We start from the raw sequence: 18352 nt of genomic DNA on the forward strand, positions 1-18352 counted from the left end.
GCAAGTGGAGATGAAATCACCTGCTATGATGACATCAGAGCTTTCATCTTCATTCATAAATCTCTCTAGCATCTCTAACATTTGACCCTGATAAAGGTTGATGTTGGAATGTGAGGGGTTCCAGTAGACACTGATCAGATGTAATGTTCTCTTATGGTTATCTGCAATGTTTATTTGTATCCCTAGAATTCTGTAATGTTTATCATTAATTGTTAGACATTCCCCAATTATATTGGATTTAATAGCTATCATTAGCCCACCAGACGGTTTACCCCTATTGTCTCTGGTAGCTAGCTGCTGGAAAGTGTAGCAGTCATTTATTGTTATTAAAGAGAGTAATCATACTTCTAACAAAATAATGGAATTTCGGTTTAAATTAGTACAGAACTCTGAATTGTGAAATAAAAGGTAGTGACCCCTCACATTCCATGAAAGACAGACCTTTATGTGTCTTCAAATTATAACCCCCCTCTGTTATTTGTGAAGCAATTATTTTCTGCCGAAAGGAGTTTGGCGGCCAACTCCAGTCCTTCATCCCCTGATTAACACCTGCGTTGGGGCTAATCATTTTTACCGTCCTTTGTCTAAATGGGGAATTTGAACACTTGATTTGGAGGTTGCTGTAGTTGACTTTGTTTTGTTTCATTCGGCAGGGATATAGACTGTAATATTCTCTGATAGTTGACCTTTTCTGCGCCCAATGGTCGTTATAGGGGGATATGTCCAAGCCCATCTGGCTAATGGCCTGACCTTCCATAACTATCATTTCAAAGGCAATGGATGAGTGAATAGTTATCACCACAATATCTGTTCTTTCACTTTCAACAAAATCAACCAGATCAATGTTTGTTTGTTTGTTTGTTTATTAATTGTAATGCGCCAGAATACCCTATGGTAACAGGGCGCAGCAGATACAGGAATTTGCAAAACTTAGTTACAGACAATAAAATATATACAAGGCATAAACACAATAATAATGAAGGTAAGCAGGAGTATATACATATATACAGTTAACAGTTGAGTGTCCAGTATGTCCAAGTGACAAGAGGGAGAGGCGGAACCTGGCTCAGTATGTTTAGACAACGGCTGTCTTCAGCCAAGACATCATCTTGGAACTGAAGTTTTGGTAGTGTAAGTCCATTCTAAGAGTGGGTGGTAGGGAGTTCCACAGTTTAGCCGCTTTCACTGGGAAGCTGTTACCTCCTATGGTAGATCGTTTGTAGTTAGGGACGGAGAGGCAGTCTCTGTATGCTGTCCTTGTCGGTCTCAAGGATGTCAGTCTGTGAAATCTGTTGATCAGGTTGATGGGGGCCGCATTATTGAGGGACTTGTGGGTGAGTGAGGCAGTTTTTAGGGGGATTTTGTCTATGATAGGGGTCCAGCAGTTCTGCTGGCTGTGTTCTGTGATGTGGTATCTTCTTGAGATGCCCAGGGCAGCTCTGAGTGCATTTTTCTGGAGGGTTTGTAACTTGCCAGTAGTGGCTTTGGAGGACCCAAGATAAAGGGCGTTACAGTAGTCTAAGCGGGATAGTATGAGGGCTCTGGCCAGGGTCAGGCAGCTGGTGTCGGATAGAAAGCGTTTGGCTGTACGGATCAATTTACATGTGTAAGCCGTGGAGGAGGCTAGTGAGTTCACCTGTCTGTTAAAGGTGGACAAGATGAAGCGCAGCTTAGGAATCTCATATAGTAGTTTCAGAATGTTATACCGATTGAGATGGATATAGTTTTAAGTCCTGAACACGAATTCCAGCAATAATTGCTTTATTTGGCCACTGTTATTTGGGGGAAAGTATCAGTCACGGTGCTATCAGTTTGGGTATGGGTGGCACTTGTAGAAGGACTCTTGACAGTAAATTTAAGGGGCTGATCAAGGTCACATTGTATAATGGAGTTATACAACTTTCAATTTAAAGATATGTCACCAGAAGCAATAGAAAGATGGATAAGTGCATTCTCCATTACCCATGCGACTATTCCAACAGAAACTTTAGAATATGAGTCAAATAAGAACTATCTATACGATAGATATATAAGCGACATCAAAAGAAAACTAAGAGCTGATATTCGTGGGGCAAAGAAACGAGCGCTACCTATGAGATTTTCCATCAAATATCTAGAGCTTTGAAAAACAAATACAGAGCTAAGCTTAAAGCCAAGAGGAAAGAAGATATTATTTCCCATTGGCAGAAAGCAATACAAGCAATCTGCTCAAAAAACACCTGAAGCATCTGGGAAATTCTCAGGGAAACAGGAGGAGGGGTAAAACCCAGACGATTAATCTGATTGGCGAACAACAATGGATTGATTTCTTAAACAATCCGAATAGCCAGACAGCTCTTGAAAACATTGACCTAGAAATCCAGGCCCCCCTAAATTCACCAATCAAAATAACGTGCGATCACATTTTGACTAAGATTAAGAGTCTAAAAACATATAGAGCCCCAGGACGCAATGGGCTATCCAATGTGGTGATCAAAAGTAGACCGGAATTCTGGGCAGGCCTTTCAGAGATCTTGATCAAAAAAATATTAGCAGAGGGAAAAATACCTGTTTCCTGGCAGAAAGCAATATTAATTCTGATCTACAAGAAAGATAACAAATTGGACCCGAGGAACTACAGGCTCCTATCCATGCTTGATTGCACGGGCAAAATATTTGCATCCTTCTTGCTAAAAGAGCTACAAGCATGGATAGAGGAGACAGGAATGTTGAGCCACTTCCAATCAGGATTCAGACAAGGTTACTCGACTAATCATAATTTGATAATCATTGATACCCTTCGTACTAGAGCAAGAACTAAGGGCAACCCTCCATTATATGTGCTGTATGTTGATTTTAGAGCAGCATTTGATCTGATCCCTAGGGGAAAAAATGTGGCTAAAGTTAAAAGCCATGGGCTGCCCTCTGGGAATTTTGCATTACTTGCGGCTATTACACCAAAACAATTATGTCTCCCTCAGATTGAATCAACAAGGGAATCAGACTGGCCCTGTAATACAAAATAGAGGGGTAAAGCAGGGATGTGTCACAGCGCCAACTCTATATAATTTGTTGTTTTACTATCTGCCACTGGTAATATCGGCTGCCCATAATTGCCCACCTAGAATTGGAATGACCCAGTGTCCAGTATTAGCCTACGCTGATGATCTTGTGGTCATGGACCACACGTTTAGTGGGCTACGAAGATCAGCAGAAGCCCTTTGGGCTTATGCAGATGAAAATGGGCTAATAATCAATAATGAAAAAGCGCAGCTGATGATGTTTTCTAACAAAAAACACGAGATGCTTGAAACCGAAGATGGTATATGCAGAGATTCTGTACACCCCACAATATAAATACCTGGGGGTTGAAATAGATACAAAAGGAGACTATGTTACCTGTAAAAAATGCACGCAAAATCAGAGCGGCCCAGGTCACTGCATTTGATGAAGCGGTTTTCAATTAAATACGGTGGCTTTACCTTATGGGGGGCACACCAATTATACATTCAGGTATTTGCCCCCATGATCACATATGGACTTGAATCCCTTCTAACAATAGATTTACATTGGCTTCAAGTCATAGAAGGCAAATTTTGGCTGAGAATTTTTGGGCCTCCCAGTATGTATTCCAATGGCAATAATCCGGTTGAAACTAGGATTAATATCTCTGAAGGCCATCGTCCTGAAGAAAAGGGCTGAACTCTATCTAAAAATGTGGAATAACACCAAAAATTGTCTGTTGGCCGGTATGTTACAGGAGACACAGAAGGAAAGTACATCTCGTTGTATGAAGGAGTCAATTGAAAAGTTCTATAAAGAAATTTGTTGGACCCCGAGATGGGGCAATGAAACAGCAGACATGCTACGCTTGCTGATCAAACATATTGAACTTTGGGATTGACTCGAAAATGATGCTCACCTCAGTAGTCTGAAAACATATCAGTTTGTAACATACGTCTTATACACGTTCAAAAGTCGCCAACCATATTTGAATCAGTGCCCATCCGTGAGACTTCGCCGTTTTATCCTACTATTGAGAATGGCTCATCTTCCTGTTCTTACAGTGACGGGTATAATTGATAAAATATCTTCACAGGACCGGCTCTGTAGAATATGTAAAAATAAGAATGAATTGGAAACAGCTGAGCACCTCTTGACTAGATGTTCTGCTATGCAAAGTACATATCGATTACATTATGGAAGATATGTACATAATCTGGAAAGTATTGGGGAGAAGCTATTTTGGTATTATAACAGCATTAACACCACTAATATCAAAATGTATTTCTCCTTATACAAGGTCTGGATGAAGATTGAAAGTATGTTGGGCATTAAGATCTAAACCTTTCAACATATATAAGACCTAGAACAATCTTAGAGACAGCCTATCTGATGAAATGACTGAGGATGGAAGTCGCCTATAAGGCTATTGAAAACTCAATGAGAAGAAGAAGAAATGGGAAATGTATAGTGCCTAGGTCAATTAATAGAGCTTAATTACGTAATACGCTCCAACAGTCGGACGTTACGGATTTTAAGTATGCTGAGAATGACCACCAATTCTCAGGTTGGTTTAGTCTGAATAGAGGATGGGACTCGATACCTATATCTTAGTTTATTGAGATTCTTCTTTCAATATGAATTTAGAAGTTTTTATCAATTGTGGACATGTAAAGATATTTTAACAAATAACAGACTGGATTAAATATATCTAGGCTTATTTCAAGTTATTTTTATTTTTAAAAAGTCTATTCTACTTGTTACATTTGTATGTTTGTAAGTTTAAAATTGTGTATTTCTATTCTGCTTTATATGCATAATTTATTTAGTATGTGTAAAGTCTAAATTTAAACTATAGCACATTAATAAATAAATAAATAATGGAGTTAACACAGGAGATATTTTTCACTCTAGTTTCATCATTATGCCCAGGCGCGGAATGGCCTATAGGGCAACAGGGCAATGCCGGAACCAAAAACACAAAATGCTAGTGAGGGCCAGTTTTTTTTGGTCAAAGTGGGCCACATTTTTGGCACAAGTGGGCCAGTTTAAGTTACTTCACCATGCGGCCAGTAGTTTTGACCAGTGTTCCTGAATACCTTTTCTTTAAAATGCACAATTTGCATCATATTTTATCCAAAACCTCCCCGTTGGGTACTACTCAAACAGTCTTTCTCAAAAGCAATGAATTGCAATTTAAAACTGTGGGCCACTTATCCACTGCTGCCCGAAACACTTATGCCCCAGTCCGACCTTGATTACGCCTTGTCATTTTCATGACAAGGCGTAATATTGGTGCTATTTTAGCACCAATATTTGTGGATTGAACTGGGGGTTCCGTGATGATTCTGCTTCGATTAGCAGTAAGCTGCTCCACAATTTTCTAGAATTCCTTCTGTTCACTCCTTTTCTTTTTTGATTTTTCGGGTTTCTTTGTTTTTGCGAAGAACCAGGGATGTAGCTGTTTTGTGACTAGCTATTTTCTCCTCCTATTATCAATCTCCTTCTGTGTGTCCAATGTCCCAGTGGTCTCTTGCACAATCGTTGAAGTGTTTGAGTTCACTTAACTCTTCTCCACTGTCGTTAGAATGTTAGTTTGCTTGTCTGAGACTTTTTCCTTCTAATTACAGTTTTATTTCACTTAGCTTAAGCGTGTGTGCTACACTTCCATGTGAATATTATCATACAGCTGGACTAATGAACGGAGAACCAAGTTAAGGGCTGAAATGCAGCCTAGCCATAATCCACATAGCCTTTCCATAGATGGCTTGAGCTCACAAAGTTGACATGAGTATGATACCAATCTGATGTGGCTTTAATAATTGTGTGAACTATCCGATCTGGTATGGCTTAATCATAGAGGTCACATTGCCACTAGATGGATATGCCAACAGTTATCATGTTGGTGGATCAGAGGTGCACAGGTTAAATAAAACCGTTTTCTGCAGTGACCTTGTATCACAACAGCAGTGCAAACAGGGCACTTGTGATCTCTGACCCTGCTCTAGAAGGGCAGGTGCTGCAGATCAGGAGAGTGATGCAGTCGGGCACATGTGTTTACTATGTTTTTGGGACAGAGCTTTATAAAAGGAGAGTCTGATTAGCAGGCCACCCTTTCTGAGATAGATTACCCACATGTATTATGTAATACAAAAAAGGTCAGACCTTCTACACCCGTGCCATGTAGCAGTTCCTCAAAATAGATGCGTAGGGCACAAAGCTGCGATGTATAGCTCAGCATGGGTGTATAGGGTACAGAGTTACGGGTGGTAAATTGAGTGGGTGAGGGCCACACAGTGAGTGATGGAGGCACTAACAGGTGTGTGTCAAACCGTGGATGAGGGGCATAGAGTGGATGAGTTTGTAGGCTGCGTGAAAGAGCGCAGAGAGTATGGGTGACCCGACGTGAGTGAGCAGGAGACAGTGGGAGGGGGTTGGGTGAGGAGAAAGTTTGTGGATGATGTGGAAAGAACAAATGAGATGGCACAGGGTTGATGAGGGTTACTTAATGCGCTAGCGGGCACATAGTAAGTGAATTGGCACAGAGTGGGCACAGAATAGGTGATGGCGCATTGAGCGTGTAAAACGGATGCAAAGTGGGTGCAGAGTGACCGAGTAGTTGATGGACAAATTGTGGGTGACAGGCTCAGAGCGGGGTAAGGGAAAGTATGGGTCATGGATATGGGGTGGGTGATGGCCGAGGAGTGTGGTGAGTGACACAGAATGGACAATGTCCTTATTAGAAACAAATATAGATGTTCATTTTTGTATATTATGTTTTTCAGATTCTTGGATCCTGCATGGCTTTGTTCAGCTATCTGTGTACTTCTTTCAAAGTTCACCATGAAGCACCCATTTTGGAGAGACATAGGGAGGTGAGTGTGTATTCTGTACTCACTCCCCTCACCCTGCACTTGTGGTGCTGCGTTACCCCCAGGTTCTCCTGTGCAGTGTGCAGTGATGGCTCCTCTCTGTCAGCGGATTCCACAGCTCATCACAGACCCCACTCACGCTCATTTGAAATGAATGTCACCCTCTTATGCACACGTCCTTCCATACACTGCAGTTGGATCCCCCTCCCAGCAAACCGTTATCCCCCCCAAACGAAAAGTACTCTGTTGACTTCTAGTTACCCTCATTTGACTTTACCCTCCTTGGAGGCTCACGAGGTGGATGGATATGTCCGTGACATTTCCGTTGTTTTCGAGGGTTCTCTTCCACTGCCAGTGATGCGTGCCCCGCTTCAGATGGTTCCGGCGCCCGGGGGGGGGGGGGCAGCATCCTTTCTATTCCGAAGTTCCGCTGTCGGTGAGCCGTTCCCTCCGTTAGAGGGCTCCACTGGGCAATGACGTATCCTGTCTGTCAGAGGGCTCAGAGCCCCGGGCTCTACACTCGCTCGGTGAGTGGGTTGCGCTGATCCGTTCCCCATCTGATGACACAGGGTTGCGAGCAGGTCCTGTGACGTGCTGCGGAACCCTTACCCCCTCTCCGGGATCGGTCACGGCTGCAGCCTGCAGTATGCGCGGTGTCGGGTGGCTGGAAGGGCTGAGGCAGCCGCGCTGATTCCGGGAGGGCGCAGGCTCAGATCCTGCAGCCTGTGCTGCCTGCCACAGCCCTTCCTGCACGGTACGCAGCCCGGTGCTCGGTGCCAACGGAATGGACACGGAACGGTATTTCTGGCCCCATTTCACGTCATGCTTATCTGAAGGCCCCCGAATCTTCCGCACGCTGCTCGGGAAAGACTGACATGGCGGATATGAGCTGTTTACACTGACAGCCCCCCGGGCCCCGCGCCGGCTGGTCACCGGGGATGGAGGGGACGCACATGGCCACCCACTGGGGGGCCTTTGCGGGCGAGAGCTTGGCGCTCTGGACCCTGTGTGCGGTGGTCGTGCCGGTGCTGATCACCCTGTGGTGCAGCGTGCAGAGATCCCGCAGGCAGCTCCTCAGGAAGAACATCTTCAGGAAGAACAAGCATGACTGGCGCTACACGGACCTTTTCCACAAGCCCACCTACTGCTGCCTCTGCGGCCAGCACATCATGCAGGGCGACTCGTGCGACTGCTGCGGCCTCTGCGCCGACGAGGCCTGCCTCAGGAAGACGGACAAGAGGTTCGGCTGCAAGGAGATCGTCGCGAGGACCGAGGAGGACCTGCTGCATCACTGGATGCGGGGCAATGTGCCCCTCTGCAGCTACTGTGTGGTCTGCAAGCAACAGTGTGGCACCCAGCCCAAACTCTGCGACTACAGGTATGTGTCACTGGTAAGGTATATGCCACCATGCCATGTCGCTCATTACAGGTATGCGCCACTGCCACCCTGCCATGGCAAACACTGAGAGGCCTGTCATTACAGGCACCTATCACTGCCACAATGCCTCTGGCTACTTTGGGAATCGAGGGGCATGCCACCAGACCCAGGACTGACATTACAAGTATAGCTCTCTGCCACAAAACCATTGGCAAACTCTGGGATTATAGGTATGTGCCTCCATAACCATGTCTGTCATTATGTTATGTTATATGGCATTTGTATAGCGCCTAATGTCATTGTTATGGCCTCAAAGCGCTGTGGTGTGAACACCATTGGAGACCGAAGTTTAAAATACGTGTGCATTTTAACCAAAACAAAGGTAAGGAGGGGTGGCTAAGTGCCTTTTAGTGAACGGTGGAGATCTGTTTAGAGAAAGGGTGCTGTGACAGACTGTCAGGAGAGTAGGTGAGTCAAGGAGACTGATTATGTGCCCAGCTGGACTGAATTTTTGTTTCGTGGGACTGAACTGCATTCTAATTAGGGCTGTGCCGAATAGCATATTTAGTATTCGGCCGAATACTGAATAGTTTGTCAACTATTCGTCCAAAGCCGAATGTGAAGCCGAAAAGTTGCTTTATTTAATAAATCATATTCCAAACACACTTATTAAAAAAAAAAAACTTTTTACATGCATTCAATAATTGTATTTCTCTTCATTGTAAAAAATGCAGCATCTTTATTTAAAGTATAAAAGCCAGAAAAAAAACAGATTTAACCAAAATGAAGGGACCAAATGTACAGAAGGTTGTTGCATATTCAAAACCAGTGCCAGTCAAAGTAGGAGGTTTCACAAATGCAAAAGGACTAGGTTGCAATGAACAAAATGGATATTGCAATGGATATTGCAATTTGCAACTGCTTTTGTGAATCAGATGAATTGCAGTCTCTATCCAGTTGCAAAGTCACTGCAGTGGAGTTTCAAAACCTCGTTACAGCTCACATAGAAATGTTAAAATGGTTCATGTCGGCTCATGATGAACACAAGTCAAGAGGAAATCTGAAATGCGTGAACTCCATCACACAACTACTCACCCCAAGCCAAAGAATGGAGAGAACTCTCCCAGAGAGGCTGTTTGTGTTTGATGAATGCGTAAGCACCCATTCATGTGTTACAATTGATTTTGCACATCAGGTCTAACTATTCAATGCATTAAAAAAAATACAATAAAAATAACAATTCTGGATTATACATAGGGGAAGTTTGTTTATATAACTCTGATGGCCATCAACACAATTAAACAAATTATAGCAGCACTAAAACATACTTTAACATTTACTTCATACTTGATCGAAGTATAGTCCTATTATAAGCAACATATTTGCTGCAGTTTTTTTCCACCAAATGTGCTGTTGCTTTTGTCAATTTTGTCTTTTTGCCGGTGTAGTGCTGTTTTTGTTTTGTTTTGATATCTTTGGGCAATAAAGAAAGCTGCTTGGATAGTCTGGTGCGTTAAAGCAGCGGCGACCCTGAATTATTCTGAGTGGCTTGCAGGTCTCACACGATTCAGCCTTTCATTCTTCAAAGGGTAATTTCACAAGCATCACATTTTTACTACAAAGCAATATATATAAACCATAGACAGGTGCGCAAACGTACAAGGAAATCTGCCCCATATATTGAACTGCAGCCTTCTGGTGGCTTGGAGAGTGGGCTTTGCAAGATCGCCCTGTCTCCACTCCCTCGCCAAAGTGTGTTCGTGCTGAAGGCTCCTCTGTAGCATTTACACCCATATTATTTTTTTTAAAGGCTACTCTGACCTGGCCTCTTCTCCCGAGCATTGACGGTATCCATCTTGCCCCCGCATTCAAATGCTGCTAGAGATGAATAAACAGCAAATATGACCTTCACCCATTTCTGAGTGAACAATGGTCCACAATCACTCGTGCAGATGGAAAGGTGTTGTGTCTGAGCTTGGTTTGTTCCTTTGTCTCCTTGGCAGTACCGAGACCAGCTGTTAATATGTTTGTCAAAATGCTAAATGTTAATTTTGAGAAACAGCTGTGTGTAGGGGTTTAACATTTAGATAGCCAAAGCACATATCCAAACACCTTTCATATATTAACTAGACAGAAAGGCCCTAAATGCACATTCTCATTAGAGAGTTGCTTTATGTCACAGTTGAGCCCACTGCCACTAGCCCAACCAAATTAAAAACGCTTTAAAGGAAACATTTCAGAGGAATAGTGCTATGTTTTGCAGAACAAAAAGGCAATTTAATCACTAGTACCTGATAGTTTATTTGTTTGTTCCTCGTTAAAGCAGAATAATGGCCTGACTCTGGTTGCCTTCATTGTCTGATTGCACTGAGTAGGTGTGGGGTGTTAACTCTCTGCGTGGTCTGGGGAGGTGGGAGGCGATGCAGGGATTTATGTTTAATAGGGATGGGCAAGCAGAATTCCAGGTAGGGGATTTGTGTTGTTAGGGTGGGAGGTGGTATGGTATTTGTGTTAGGGGGTGGCAGGCCCCAAGTAGGACGTTTGTGGGTTGTTGGGGAGGCAGGATGCCATTAATGGAGGCTTGCACTGTATGCCGGCAGAGTGTCAGCAATGGTGTCTATGGTTCCAATACTTACATGCTCGTTTTGCTGGTTCGGCACACGTTTACCACTTGGAGAGAAGTCGGACTCCAAGTGTGTAGCCTAAATCTAGATAAGCGGTCCATATAAGAAATTCACGAGGGTTTATTTAGTTGTTGGAGGGCAAGTTAGATTTAGGCTACACACTTGGTAGGAATGTGTAAATAACTATAAAACTGTGTACCTGTGATCATATTGTGTGACATGAGTTTACTCAAGACCAGCTAGTTCTAGTTATGGTAGCTACAAGGCAGAGGACCTTACAGGACAAATGGATTGGACCCTTCAAGGTTGTGGAAAAACTTGGAGAGGTCAAATATTTGGTGGACTTAGGCAATCCTAAGGAGGCCCCCAGGGTCTTTAACACCAAATAAAGGCCTATGTTTCTAGACCAGAACTGGGAGCTTTGCTTCTAGCCTCTGATCAGGAGGAGGAGGAGGAGAGTGAGCCTCTACCTGACCTTCTCAGGGGACAGCCTTTAGATGGAAAGATAGAAGGAGTTAATCTCTCGTCTGATATGACACTGGAACAACAGGAGGAGTGCAAACCTTGGTTAAATCAGTTTATCCCTCTGTTTTCACTCTAAACCAGGCTTGACCTTTTGGGGCCAGCATGAGATTCTCACTGGTGACTGTTTACCTCTTAAAAGAAGAGGTTACAGCATGTCGACCATGTAAGGAACCACATAAAGGAAGAGGTCAACAAGATGCTTGATCTTGGGGTAATAGAGCCATCTACAAGTCCTACAAGTCCTTGGTCTAGTCCAGTTGTGCTAGTAACAAAGGCAGGATCCAAGGAGTTGAGATTCTGTGTGGACTATAGAGCCCTTAATGCAGTCACCACAACTGATGCCCAGCCTTTACCTAGGACAGATGAGCTGGTGGACAAACCTGGTTCAGCCAAGTACCTCAGTACATTTGACCTAATTTCATGCTATTGGCAAATAGCTCTGACAGACCATGCCAAGGAGAAAACTGTGTTTTCTACGGCAGGAGGCCTCTACCAGTTTAAGGTTATGCCTTTTGGACTAAAGAATGCACCTGCTACATTCCAAATGTTGGTCAATCATGTTCTGAATGGGATGGAGGACTTCTGCATGGCATACTTGGATGACATTGCATTGTTCAGCCTTACTTGGAAAGAGCATATTGATCACTTAGGATATGTATTGCAGGCTCTTGAGCAGGCCAATCTGACCATAAAGGCAAGTAAATGTCAAATTGGTCAGAGTAAAGTGGTCTACCCTGGACATGAGGTAGGAGGAGGTGAAATAAGGCCATTGTCTAGCAAAGTACAGGCTGTACAAGTCTGGGCCACCCCTACTACTCAAACCCAAGTGAGAGCGTTTCTAGGACTCACAGGTTACTATAGGAACTTCATTGAGAACTATGGGACCATAGCTTATCCCTTAAATGTGATCTCATCACCCAAATTCCCCAAGAAGGCCAGGTTGAATGAGGAGTTTACTAAGGCATTTGACGGACTGCAGTCTTAAGAGCTCCTGACTACAACCAACCCTTTATTGTACAGACAGATGCTTCCAATACAGGTATAGGGGCAGTTCTGAGTCAGCTGGATGAGAAAGGCAGGGAACACCCAATCTGCTTCATCAGTAGAAAACCTAAGGAACCTGAGACAAGTTGGGCAACCATAGAAAGAGAATATTTTGCCATTGTGTGGTCTTTGAAGAAGTTTAAACCATATGTGCATGGTTCTACTTTTGTGATTCAAACAGACCACCAGCCCTTGAGATAGTTAATGCAGATTAAGGGGGAGAATCCTACATTGTTAAAATGGTCAATCAGCCTACAGGGGTTTGATTTCACCATTGAACACAGGTCAGGGTGTAATAAACAAAATGCTGATGGTCTCTCCAGAAGGTATGACTGACTGGAGTAAGGAGATTTATCCAGGGGTGGATTAAATCCTGCTGTCTCTTAGTCTGGGGGTTGGGGGGTGAGTGTTAGGGAGAATTCTCAGAAATGTGCTAATTCCCTTCACCTTAGAGACCTGGGTTTTGAGGACTTGATTTCTTTAACCTGGAGACAGTGTGACCCTTTTTCCCACTCCCTCATGTATTGTTATGTGAATATTACCTCTGTGTTTCTTTTTGTTATGGAGTCTGACAAACTCCATAGGCATCATCTGTTACATTGTGTCACAAAGCACCTTCAGTGCAGTGACACAGGGAAGTCTTCCAGATTTCCCAAAGGTTTAAATACCTTCTCTGGGATAAACTACTGTTTCCCAGAGCAGTAAAGTGAAATTGACTGTAACTTTCTAGACCTAGCACACACGATCTTACAATAGTGCTGGAGGGGTTACTTAGTATCCCTTTTGTCTAGGTTCCCATGTAAAAAAATGTATGTTACCCTTTCCTCACTAAATGGCTGGTGGCAGTGGTTACGTTTGAACTACCATGGTATTTCTTTACCACGGGCTGCGTTTGCGGCTCCGGTAAAACAACCGCAGGAGCCATCTTGTTCAAAATGGCGCAGAGCCATCTTTCACCAAATGACCCCCGATCTACTTTTTTCGCCAGTTCTTTGTGGAAAGGTCCTTCTAGAGATTTTCTCTGTGCGCCAAACCAGGTTTGGTCTCTGTTTATTTCGCCTTTGGCGGGTTTCAGGAGTGAAACCAGCCTCTGGCTCCAGAGTGTCTGGGGTAGGCAGGAAGTGAGGGAGGTGCTCAGAACTCCCTGTGCTTAGTCTCCTAAGAGACCCAAATGCACTCTGTGGTGATTGGCTGGCTGACGGTCCGGCAAGGACAGCCACCCTGCTGGGTGAGTGACAGCTGGAATGAATGGGAGAGAAATTAATAAAAGGCGAGTCTTTTGGCTTGGAAGGCAGAGTTGACCATTGGATGAAGGAACCAAAGAAGATCTTGAAGAGGACGCCTGCTGCAACTCCTGGACCGTTGGTTTTCCCGGTGAAGCCCTGCTGCAGTGCCGAAACACCAAGTTCGCATCTACACAGAAGCCCCTGCAAGGACGACTTCCCCCCTTGAGTTAGTGGGACTAATGAACTCCAAAGTAAGCCACCTGGACATCCATCTCAGAGCTGGTTGAATTTCCACAGAGTTGCTGCTGGAAACCCTATAGCCAGGGAGAGGAACACCAGATTGTGTGCGTTGCTTTTAAGCTGGCCTAGAGCTTTTGGAAGATCCTCCAGACTCCCAAGAAGCAGGACCGACCAAGCCTGAGCCCCCTCAACAGAGTGCAGGACCCCAGAAGCAAGGAAAGTCCATCTCAACAGCCAGGAACTGCAGTGTTGCTATTTGCGGTAGACGCGAGGAGCTGAAACACGAAACAGCCACTGAAAGTGAAGTTTGACGGTTGCCAGTTTGACAGTCCCAGTGCATTGCAGGAGTCCCCCGACTTCCTCCCTCTTGTCCCCACGACTGAGGCCCAGGAACAGTAAGATCTGCAGAGCTGCACAGGAACAGAAGTCATCAGCTGCATCTTTTCTTCATGGCCAAGGTACTGTAAAACAAGCTAAAAAGAATTTACCTCATACTGTAGAGTTGCTTTAAAAGTTCTACAACTCACAAGCCTAATCAGCTTGTGGCCCTCATTTGATTCTTCTTTTCATCAAAGACTCCTAAGAACTTGTGAAAAGACTTTTCCATTTACTTACCAGAAGTGCTTCATCCTATACAAGACTTTTGCCTAGTGGCTTTAGCTTAGCCTATTGAATTGCATGACTCTTCTTGGGGGATATAAAAGTATTTGCCTACTTAAGAATATTTGTGATCTCTTGTGTTCTAATAACCTTTGCCTTTTACCAATTTCTAAAAGTATTCTGAAGGCCAACAGTAAGGTATTAATGTCCCCAGTTCTCTAGTTATTGAAGTCACCTGTGGGTGTAGGTTGTGTCTGTGGGCCATCCCAAAAGGGTCTTAACTGGTTCAGCAACTTGAAGTGAACAGTATTGAATTGTATTTGTGTGTTACTAATATATTGCTCCCTTCTAAAGAAGGCTTTATAACTGACTCATAAATAAATTAATACGTGTTTATGCAAGAAACCTTGAGTGTAAGAGTTCATTTGAATACCTGTAACTGTGAATCTTTGTGTAACACCACTACAGCTCACATTTACCTTCTTGAGATAAGCCTGGCTGCTCAACACGCTACCAAAACGGTGTAGTACAAGCTTATACCAAAGGTTGGGTTGCCTATACATGTAGTCAGAGTTGTGTGTAGTGTTCCCAGAGGGTACTGCATTCAAACTTTGCCTAAGAACCTAACAAACAGGGTGCCTTCACCTTTGGGAGCATACTAGCAGAAAGACTGCAGTTGCATTCTCTTTTCTGGATTTCACCAAAGCTTTAACTAGCCACCAAACAAGTTCCCCCCATTGATAGGTATACAGAGGCCCCAAATTGTATCATCGCTATTATCAAGTAATAATTGACTTTTGGATATTGCAAAATGATGTGCTGGTGCATGTGGAAAACTGTGGGGCGTGTGACTGACTATACATGTTTTGCAGTTTGAGTTTTATATACGGCATATTAAGGCGGTTACTGTCTGGACGGGAAACCCAACCATCCTAACCATAATTATCGGCAAGCTTGTGGCTTGCAGTCTGTGGGACATAGGCTACTTTTGGTAATGATAGTTCATGCGTTTTGCCTCCCGCACAACTACCCAAGTACAGGGTTCCTGCATCTCTTTAAGATTGGCTCCAGCTCGTCTCATTTTGGACAGTCTTAAGCATTCGGCCGCGCAAGGTAAACCGAGCAGCACCACTCTTCCACCAATGGAATGAATAGGCTCTCCTTAGGGCCCCCTGAGATTGGGTCACATTTTCGTCCGTCTTGCGTCCCAATAAAAAGCAGGTCTTAGCAAGTTTGCACTTTTCAATTCTCAGATTTACATGCCGTTCTGACGTGGAGAGCATATTTTGCTTGCCTTGTTTGATCACCCATTCCAGAATTGGAATGGAATGTGATATTTTTCAGTTTAGAGGAAATATTCATTCTCGCCTTGGCCCTGATATGTCATAGAAGCTCTCCTTATGACTACGCATTTGGTTTCATCATCATTGACCTTTTGACCCTTCCTCTGGAAAGTGTTCCTCCCCCACTAAGGTACTTCCGGTTCAGTCACCATCTGTATTTTTTTTAGAAGCAGTTTATTGCTCGTTGTGATTTAAGGATGTAATACAATGACAGGCATTACAAGTCTAACAAGACTTCTTTATTGAAATGGGGAAAAGCATCTGTGTCCTTAGATAAATAGTTGTTCACAGGGACAACCATAAGTCAGGGAGTTACTGATCACAGATAACCTGAACATTAAGAGATCAGATCCACATGACCACCTTCATGAGCGCCACAAAAGACAGCACCAATCCAATGCACCCACCACCTGACTCCACTTCCATGATCTGTAGAATCACTTGGTGTCACTTTCCACCAAGGTGGGAGGATGTGGAAGGGCCTAGACTCCTCTGGAGCATATGTTATTGTAAAAAACACATCAGCATCTGGGAAAATGAGGTACTGAGTCCTGAACCAAAACCAAGCTCTTTGCTTACAGAATTCACCCTGCGATTAGAAATCTCAAATTCCAAATATGTTCTTAAATTATTGGCACTAGCAACCTGTCAGATAAATAATGACATTAAAAGTTCTTAAACAGACATCCCTAGGTGTCCAGGCGACTTCTATGCATACTACTTTGCAAACGTTTTCTTCAAAGTACAAATTAACTCGCCGTTGTAATTGGATTCTTAGACAAGCTGCCTCTTCAGAAACGTAGAGCCATTGGATGGCCCTAGAGCTGGCGCATCGACCAATAGAAAAAAGACCAGTGGTTTACATCACCCAAACAGAGAATCCACCCCACCACCTCCATTACCTAGCCACCAAGTAAAATTAGCCGAGGGACTAAGGCCTCATTACGAGTCCGGCGGTAACCGTGGTGGTAAAACCAGAAAAGCCAGAAAAAACAAAAATATAACAAAACAAGACCACCTGAAAGGAGAAGGTGATAACGGTTGGACCGAAATAACCCCATTTTTAGTATTATTTTATTCAGCAATCACAAGAGTGATCCATCACTTGGGGTCCACACACTTCGCACGAAGGTCAATAAAAGAAAAAAGGTCCCATGACCTACGAAATAGTTCCTCTTTGAAATGTGGCCCCAAGTCCTACCCAGACACTAATCTCCGCCCCCACTTCTTTATGGGCAGAAGATCCGCGCACCCCAATCCGAAGGATAGCAGTCCGCATATGTTATGAGGGCTACTCCAGAAGAAAAGATAATATGAGGCCACCCATTAAATGGCACATGAATAACTACCAGTTCCCACGCTAAAAAGTGGACCCCACGAAGTGTTCGTGTGTGTTAAAAACATATTAAAATAGCACTTCAGGATAAACTATAAAGTATAACCAATCGGTTTCCCTGAGTGTGTTTTGGCAGATCCTGTAGAGGCAGACACTGGCAAGTGTGGGCAGGGATGCACCTTCTCCATTGCACCTCTCTCCGGTTGGGGTTCATTGCACTTAGAGGCCGCCTCAGGAATTGTCATCAAAATATCAATCCTCCCAGATCAGACCGTAATAGACAGTCCAGGTAAGGTTGTGGTACTGCTGCTCTTTCTGGGCCACAGTGCAACAGCAGAGAAAGCACCTTACTTATTCACTGTAATGGTCGGACAGTTCCTGTTCGCACAATATATTCACTAAGCCATTGTTCGATCGCCTTGACGATTTGAGTGTCACCTATACCAACTATGCGGATGACACCCAAATCCTCATGCCTCTTACAGGCTCCTATGACCTCGATTCTAAATCCCTCAACATAATCTACCAAATCATACAGGCCAGGATGGCCCAGCATGGCCTCTGTTTTAATGATGAAAAGACTGAGCTTCTCCTCATCGGTCCACGCAACCGCACAAACAAACTTAATGATAACTACGGCTCCTTCACAATTGACGGTAATATCATCAACATATCCAAGCTCATTATCTCATGCAGACCATTCCTGTCCACAGCCAGCTGCACTACTCTAGCGAGAGCACTGATCCTGTCTAGACTGGATTATTGCAATGCCCTCTACTTGGGGACCAATAAAAGCAATATAAAAAAACTTCAACTGATTCAGAACAATGCATTAAGAGCAGCATTGAACATTCCTGAAAATAATCACTTCAGTGAGGTTAGACGCGCAGCCCACTGGCTGCTGGTTCAAGACCGAATCATATTCAAGACCCTTTCCTTGACCCACAAATGCATCTCTCAGTCAGCTTCCAAATATCTATCCAACAAATTTGCTCTGAACAAATCCAACAGACCAACACGTAGCACCTACACAAACCTCCTGTGCATCCCTAAGTTCAAACTCCAGAAAGCAGGTGGCAACAGCTTTCCAGTACTTGCAGCAAAACACTGGAATGCCCTACCACTCTCTCTCAAGTCAGAGGCTTCATTCCGGACCTTCCGTAAATGCCTGAAAACTCGACT

The 18352-nt window shown here is 43.9% G+C and overlaps 1 protein-coding gene across 2 annotated transcripts in view; it reads left to right on the forward strand.

Annotated features, from left to right (window-relative positions):
• Positions 1-7314: 7314 nt before the first annotated feature.
• DGKE (diacylglycerol kinase epsilon) overlaps positions 7315-18352 on the forward strand; it is a 222576-nt gene continuing 211538 nt past the window's right edge. Inside the window, exon 1 of one of the 2 annotated variants that reach the window (XM_069654942.1) lies at positions 7315-8232. In XM_069654942.1, the coding sequence (XP_069511043.1) occupies positions 7793-8232 (440 nt within the window). In that variant the 5' untranslated portion in view covers positions 7315-7792. The remainder of the gene's footprint in view (positions 8233-18352) is intronic. The other variant, XM_069654941.1, reaches the window with a different exon arrangement.

Source organism: Ambystoma mexicanum, chromosome 3q, assembly GCF_040938575.1.
Source record: "Ambystoma mexicanum isolate Mex_15411 chromosome 3q, UKY_AmexF1_1, whole genome shotgun sequence".
Classification (NCBI taxonomy): domain Eukaryota; kingdom Metazoa; phylum Chordata; class Amphibia; order Caudata; family Ambystomatidae; genus Ambystoma; species Ambystoma mexicanum.